The sequence below is a fragment of the Frankliniella occidentalis genome, unplaced genomic scaffold, assembly GCF_000697945.3.
Source record: "Frankliniella occidentalis isolate FOCC.00 unplaced genomic scaffold, Focc_3.1 Scaffold392, whole genome shotgun sequence".
NCBI lineage: Eukaryota > Metazoa > Arthropoda > Insecta > Thysanoptera > Thripidae > Frankliniella > Frankliniella occidentalis.
Window position 1 is genome coordinate 14945 of NW_026267514.1, and position 7918 is coordinate 22862.

At 46.5% G+C, this 7918-nt stretch overlaps 1 protein-coding gene across 1 annotated transcript in view; it reads right to left on the bottom strand.

Moving 5' to 3' along the window:
• Positions 1-6728, bottom strand: part of LOC127751246 (uncharacterized) — a gene marked incomplete at its 3' end in the record, with an annotated part of 21411 nt that extends 14683 nt beyond the window's left edge. The window contains exons 1-2 of the mRNA XM_052274416.1: positions 6387-6728; positions 3046-3155 (exon numbers count right to left, since the gene is read on the bottom strand). Of these exons, the coding sequence (XP_052130376.1) occupies positions 3046-3155; positions 6387-6498 (222 nt within the window). The remainder of the gene's footprint in view (positions 1-3045; positions 3156-6386) is intronic.
• Positions 6729-7918: the final 1190 nt, after the last annotated feature.

A 7918-nucleotide genomic window follows, 5' to 3' on the forward strand; every position in this document is an offset into this window, starting at 1 on the left:
CTATGGAAAGGGGGTAAGGGGAGATAAGTGCGATGGCGGATGTGCATTCGCCCGGCCGCGGCCAGCTCCATTTCGCCTCGCCCCACCACGCCCCGCCACGCCCCGCGCTAACAGGCATTACTTCCATCTCGCTCACTCGCCCAAGACTTCTGACCTCGACTGGGTGCGCCCGGCCCATGGCCCAGCCCGGCCCGGGGTCCAGAGGGGAGGGTGGGAGCTCAAAGAGCGCCGAGAGATGACTCAGGGAAGATAATACCACCCGCCACGCTGCGCTCGCCTCCCGCACTGAAAAATAGCCGTAGGTTTTACAGGAAACTTTTTCATAAAGCATGTCGTAAATTTACACTTTAAAATTGTAAAATGACTCGTAAAATAACATTCTAAATTTGTAAAATTAGAAGCAGCTTGGGATTCATCGAGAAGCAAAAATATAACTGTACTAAATTTACAAATATTTTGTAAAATAGTGAACTACAAAATTTGTTGTGGTTTTACGAGGATATTTTTTACAGTGTAACTTCAGTCCAGGAGCACGGAGAAAAAAGACTATAGCTGTCTCAGCTGAAATCGTTACTGAATGATTAGCAATTTACCTTTGCTGACACGTGGGCAAAAAAAAACAAAAAAAAACATTGTTGCAGAGAGGTGCCTCCACAACGAGCTTTGCAGTCACCTACGCCATTGCTGTGGGAACAATGTATTTGCGGATGTAGGAAAAAAATATCTGCTACTAATTAAGCATCGTTTCCAGCTGTGACAGCAAGTCTTTTCTCTGCGCGAGGAGAGTATTTTCCAGACTGATTCGCATTTCTCATGTTTATAGCAGATGAGAAAAACGCCAGTGAAATTTGGGTGTTTGACACGAACAGAAGGTGAACGGGGCATAGGTGGGTGATAAGGAGGAAAGAGCAGGAACTGCTGGAAAGGAGATGGGGTATAAAGAAGAGAACGAGAAGAGGGACCAATAGGGCAGGAATGGTGAATGAGAAGGAGACAATGTTTAGGAAATAGGTGATAAAGAAATGAGAGAGGAAAGGGAGATAGAGACAGGATTTAGTGATGGAAATGGGTGGAGGGAACAAGAGAGCAGAAAGAATCCATGCACGTCTGTTTGTGTGAGAGCGCGAGAGGTGAGAAAATATGAGAGAAGATTGTGAAACGGCAAAGAAGAGAGAGAGAGAGGGAGAGGGAGACGGAGAGAGAGAGAGAGAGAGAGAGAGAGAGAGAGAGAGAGAGGGAGAGAACGAGGAGAGGACACTCTCAGCTGTTTCTGATTTTTAGACCTTCTGTCAGTATTTATGCTAACTACCCTTACGTTGCTAAAATCTCTTATTTTATCAGTAATTTACTTAATAGAAAAATATACAAGTAAGTAAACAATTAGGCAATAAAAGAGGCAGCTTAAAACGTAGCTTAATAAAACAATAAGGTCTGAGGAAGAGAGAGAGAGAGAGAGAGAGGGAGAGAGAGACGCGATTCCAACGTAGGGAGAGAGCGAGAAAGACGACGGGGTGCTATTGATTCGCTGGTCCAGGCGGGGCGCAGGCGGGGCGCAGGCGGGGCGCAGGCGGCGCCCAGAGCGACGCGTGGCGGGTCGTAGCGGGAGGGTGGCCGAGGGGAGTGAGGGTGGCGAGGGCTAAGGCTGGGGGCCCGCGCCACGCCGGGTGAAGCACGAATGTTGGACGGCATGGATGGCGAGTGTCTCCGCAGCACCATCGTCAGGCTGGCCGGATGCACTGACAATGAGGCTGCACTGATGTCTAAAGTGTTCAACTCGCGTGCGACTAGAAGGGTTCATTACCGTGTCGCACACGGTGCGCTGTGCTTGCCTGGAAATATCTGCAAATCGACCCTTCAAAGCGAGAAGTTTGCATCCTTGAAAGTATTTTGAAATTTTCCCTCATTAGTCCTACACCCTCAAATACAAATTTTAACATTTACACATCTGCTAGTAGTATGCAACACGGTTTTTGACATCTGCAGGTGATTGCCAGTTGAACTCTTCATTAGCAAGTATGGATTTTCAAAAGCGCGCACAAAACAACTTGCAATTCCCATGATTTATATTTCTTTAGCGTATAAACTGGGGGACACTGGGACACAGAACAGGAAGTTAAAGTTGTGCTACGGAATCACCCTCGTCGCGGTGGGAACACCCATCAAAAAGTACGGCCGAAATTTTGTTTTCCGGTATGAAACTGCCTGGTTCAGCCGCCAAGCTCTCATAGCGCCTGATAGGTAGGCAACAACCTGCCTCCTGTGCATGCGTGTACTGTGGAGAGGCCTACCCTGACATTCGCAGGCGCCGAGCGACGGCAATTTTCCGAATGAATTTGAGAAAAATAGGCGATCCCTGAGAACAAAAAAAAAACACTTGTTCCCAGTCAGCACAGTGTTAAATCATTTTTGGTATCAGTGTCGCGCAACTTCCACGTTACTGATGTGATGGGGGAATACTCCACTGTAACATACGAACTGAAAAGATCGCACACGCGATGCAATGATGGACAGTGACATCTAACCTTACTTTGCAGATGCTCATTTTTTCGTGTTAAATTGCCTACGCACAAAAAAACGGTGCTTTGTGCTTACATCTATTCCAGCCAATATCCCGTGATGTCCCCGGTACCGGAAAGTACTCCTCGGTGTGCTAGACACAACCGGGATTTTTCGGAAACAACCCGCCATTTAGCGAGAAAATGTTTGCTGGGGAAGCAATGAACCTCAAATTTGCACAGGAAAAACAAAGGAAGGAATTGATGCCCTTCCAGCGTGCCTTCGAGGCACGAAAATGTCCTCCAAAGGCATTAAATATTAACACCTTTCGGCAGTTTCAATACCTTCGCAGAGGTGCTAATTTTTAATGACTTTGTAAAGGCATTAAAACCCTTCGAGTCATACCTTTGCTTTTCTAGTATGATTGCCGCCGTCATTTTATTCGGAAAGAGTATCGCAAACCGCATTGTAGTGTAACCCGCCTCGTGCCTCGGGGGTCATACCGCGCCGCCGTCCGGTACGGCACACAACCCTCTGGCTGGCACTCACCTCGTGTATGAAGGTCAGAATCTCTTCGTGCGAACATGTTTCTAAGGCTCTTCCGTTCACCTCGAGAATTTCATCACCGATTTCCAAGTCGTTTTTTTCGGCCGGTGAACCTGCGGAGAAAAGCAGAGTTAGTGATGTTGGGCATGAGCGGAGCGAATGAGCGGGGGAGGGTTGGCGGCGGTGGTGGTGGCAGCGGATGGGGTTGTGACTCGGTTGGTGCTTTGATGGTATCTGTTTGGTAGGTATTGACCTACGGGATGAGCTTAGTGCAGTAACGATCCATGCAACAAGAATTACTGCACGATTAACTGTTTTCCGATTTATATTTTTAGAGGGTCGTAGTTTTGTTTGAGATGTCAGCCCCCCTTCTACACTTGACACTGTTATTCTACTTTCATCCATCGTTCTTTCTGTCTTTGGAGCTGACAAATTTGTTAGAAAATAACAAGTTGGGTTAAAGAAAATTCAGTTTAAAAACCAATTATGCACGGGTTTGGATGGCTGCGAGCTGCAGTCGAATATGTTCACTGTCCAAGTAGAGTTAGTGAGGCTATGTCTACGTAGATCAACAATTTAATGGGTTTACCAGGACGTGTTCCGTAAAATGTTAAAAAGAGAAATTGAAACAAAATACCAGCCGAAATAACAATAAACAACGCCCGACATACCCTGAAAACGAAGGTGCTTGTGTCGCACACTACTAGTACCGGGTGTGATTGCCCTTACGTATGGCAACTTACGCCCCCATGTAGCAACCCAGCATAACGCAAACTGTAAACATGTAATTGATGATTTTACCCGAGTTTCACCTATTTGTTGGAAACGATTCTGTGTGGTCTACATGTCGGTAGTATTTACGAAACATTTGCTTCGGTAAATTCCAATGACAAATCCCAAAACAGGTTTGCAGACATTGTCAATCCGCTCCATTTTCACATGAATGCCAAAGCCAAGCAAGGAATAAAGGTATATGGAAATAACGCAGTAGGTTTAACATGAATAAGCTGATATTTACACTGGAAACGAAAGTGTGCAACTGGCATGCACAATGCAGCTTATGGTAGTGTCAAAGTCCATGTGTTGTACTGGAAATTTGAATAAATGTGATAGTGTGCATTCTTTTTCTTCTCTTCAGAATTTAAACTTTCCCGTATAGGCGAGGTGAAAAAGTCAGAAAGAAATTAAAATTTAACGAAGGCTCTGCTAAAAAATAAATTCTGGTACATTTTAAACCCTCATGAAATACACTCTTGCTCTTCGTTTGGCGTTCATGAGAAAATAACGATGAATAATGAAAAGGAACGAAAATAATTGCTTCACCAGTCCTATTTTATTTTTAAAAAAATGATATAGCAACCACCCTTTTTTTTCCTGTGCATGCATGAACAAATTAGGGTTTTTCGGTCAGCTGGTATAGGTACACTTGAAAAAATAAATTCAACGACATTTAATTAAACCAATACAAGACAATACTAATTATGGTGGTTTTAGAGACGCAAGTCAAAGCGCTTCACCTGAGCTACGGCCACAGTCCTGACTCTGTGATTGGCTAACCCAGTTTAGCGAAGCTAAAACAAACACAGTCCTCAAAATCTCTGAGCTGAGCTGCTTTAGCTGAGGTCAGGCGCCTCACTTCAAAAAAATAAAGCCGCCAGAAAAAAAAATACATGAAAAATACTTCACAACACCGATCTAGCAAAATAGCAAACTCATGGGTTAGGACGGGGTAGGAGTGCTAGGAGAGTAGTCCAACAAAGCGGTTGGACACGAAGTGCTTGGTTCCTAGATAGAAGGAGGAAGACGAAGCGAAGATATTAGCTGCGTGTCATAAATACATACGTAGACACAGACAGAGACAGAGACATTCGGGTCCTGGGCTTCCTTCTGGGAGCATGTAACCTGCGAACACAGGTCTGTTCCAGTCAGCTGTTCAGGGCTGCTTGGGAAACACTTTTTGTCATTCCTATTTACAGAGCACCAAGCTTGCTAAAGAAAGATTATTGTCTACTACCCTGAGATGAATCAAAACCGATGCCAAAACCGTTCTTACAAATCCAATGATCAACTTTTTCAACTGGGTTCTTGGTTTATCTGGCACCATTATGCATCTAATGTTAAGAGCGTAAACAGGCAATACAGTGTGGACTTAAAAATAGAACTATTCTTCAAGGTCACAGCGTACAGATAGCTACTTTTGCTATGTCTTCATGCATATCTCCGATAATGTCCTTTGCGAGTCTTCAACACCACATAGCACTCGGGGTCAAATAAAGCTTTTAGAAAGAAGTTTAAACGCTGAAAAGACGAGAAAAGTTTCGAAACTCAGAACATGATTGCGAATACTTCGATCTTAGGGGCCTCGGTGTATGTACAGAGAGTGAGGGATGAGTCATGAACTCTCAGATCTATACTGATATATTTCTTAGTAAATATCTACGTTTTTACGTAGCAGGATTACTGACCATAATTTTATACCTAATCTATACTTATGTCAGTAACTTACTGAGAAAAGAAACAAATGTCAGTAATTTAAAAAGGAATTCTTTCGTTTTACTTATGAAAAAAGTTGTCAGTAGCTCTCTTAAGGTTTTTACGCAGCAGGAATACTGACAAGGGGTCAAAAAATCAGTAACAGGATGAGAGTGTTGATATTTTCCAATAACGTGGGTCAGGATTACGACACAAGAGTATGCGGCTTTGCGTACTCGTTTCAGCCGTAAGGCACCATGGGCCCCAGGGTAGGTAGACCCGCTTACTGTTTTGTCGTAGTCCTCCTGCCTCATGGTACATGAGTAAACGGTGAATAAGGAGCACTCTCAGCCCGTTACTGACACTTTGCAAATACACAATGAACTTGCTTATACAGCAGTAGTACTCACAAATTTAGTAAGTAATACTAATTATTTTGTTAGCAAGTACTTAGGATCATCTTCCTAAGTAATTCCTAACAAAATAATTAGTATTACTTACTAAATTTGTGAGTATTACGTGCAATTTTGTGAGTATTACTGCTGTATAAGCAAGTTCATTGTGTATTTGCAAAGTGTCAGTAACGGGCTGAGAGTGAGTAAGTTGCACATATGCAATTTTATAGATAGAAAATATGCTTCTCTTTTGCACTTACGAGTATTCGTGAATACGCCTGAGTAAACGTGATTAAGGTAAGGTGAGTTCACCGGAGTACACCGAAGCACATATACAGGGTGAACACAGGGTGAGTACATCTCAAAAACGGGAAGAGTACAGGATGCGTGTAAGCTATGCTATGAGTACAGATGAGTACAGATACGATTCACCTCTCGATAGTGAGAGGGCGGCGTGCTCTCTCGAGCTGTACTTACCGAATAGTTTGATCTTGCCATCTTGAGTCTGCACCAGGATGATGACGTAGCCCGCAAGGTCCACCATGTTGGCAGATTTCAGCTCCAAGCTACCTCGGGACTCATCTTGCATGGTGCGACGGGTTTGCCTCGGGTGAGGGGGGCCCTACATCCTGGGCGGCATCCTGGGCGCAGACGAGGTCGTCACCGCCACCGTCCTCTTCGCCGTCGCTGGGCTCCGCCATTCCGCGGGGCACCCTGCTCCGGGGCACCGGGGGCGGCACCGGGGGCGGCGGGGGCACCCCGTCGGCGGGGGGCACCGCGCCCTACGGCCCCCGCCGTGGTGGCGGAGAGGCGCCGGTGGTACCTGCGGACACAAGAACACTGTCATTGCTGGGCTGTACCCGGCGGCGCTACCGCCCGCCACGAGCAGCGTGCCTGCCCCTCTCCTTCTCCTCTCACGTAATAAAAGCACAGCCCTCTCTTCCAGCCCACCGCGCCGCTAACGAAAACAAATGCTCTCCGCCTCTTTGCAAATCGCGCCGGTGGTAGGACCACCCCCAGCCCCTCCACTCCCCCGGCCGCGACGCCGCCTGCCACCCCTTTGATCAGCCCCCCCCCCCTCTCTCCGCTCCACCCCCTCCCGTCCACACCACACGGCTATGGCGCGGCGCAGGTAATCTCATGAGAGGAAAGTGAGGCGAGGCCGCTGTTTGGCGCTTAGTGGGGGCGAGGCTCGGGGAGGTGACGCGGGGCGGGCCGGGGCAACCCTCGGGACCACGACAGCCCCTGCCGGGCCCCTGCCCCAGCGGGTAACCAGCGCGGTTCTGACCGCCAATTTTAGGTATCGCTGATTTCCAAAATAATTTCGTTTTGTTTTCTGTAACACGTTATTATTGCTGACCTCCCCTCAGTGCGCAACATAGAGAGCGTGAAAAACTTTGAAAAGTTGACAGTTTGTTTGTTTGTTTTTTTCCACCGACAGCAAACTTTGCACGCTTACGCCTTCCAGAGTGCTGCGGATGAGTGTTGGCCCCACAGGTTACACAGCTTGTGCAATCGACTGAATGCCATCACTAATGTTTCTGTGGCCACGCACATCAATATGAGTGAATTTTTACATCGCTGTGATAATAGGGGCTTTTAACAGTTATATACTTAGCGTGACTTTACAGAGTGTGCTTTTGGGCGACAAATGAGAAATCGTAATTTGCAGTTAAAGTACGAGAGGGATCGGTCTTCCCCTCGTATTTATTCCCTTCCCTTGAAGTCGAGCTCAGGTCTCCTCTTTATCTAACAGCCCTCGCCCTCGGCTGCTACTTTTTTTTTTCGCGTGGCGCCGAAAGTGGCTGCTTTTTCCACGGCGGGCCACTTGGTGAAAAGAGTGGCAGCGCACTGCTGAAAATGCACTCAGAATTTTGAGAGTGACACTCTGAAAATTCTAAGTGACACTCTCAATATTCTGAGTGCTCTGTACAATTGTGAGTGTAGGGGAGAGTTAAGAGTGCCACTCAGAGAATTTCTGAGTGGCTCTTGCACTCTGACCATGACAC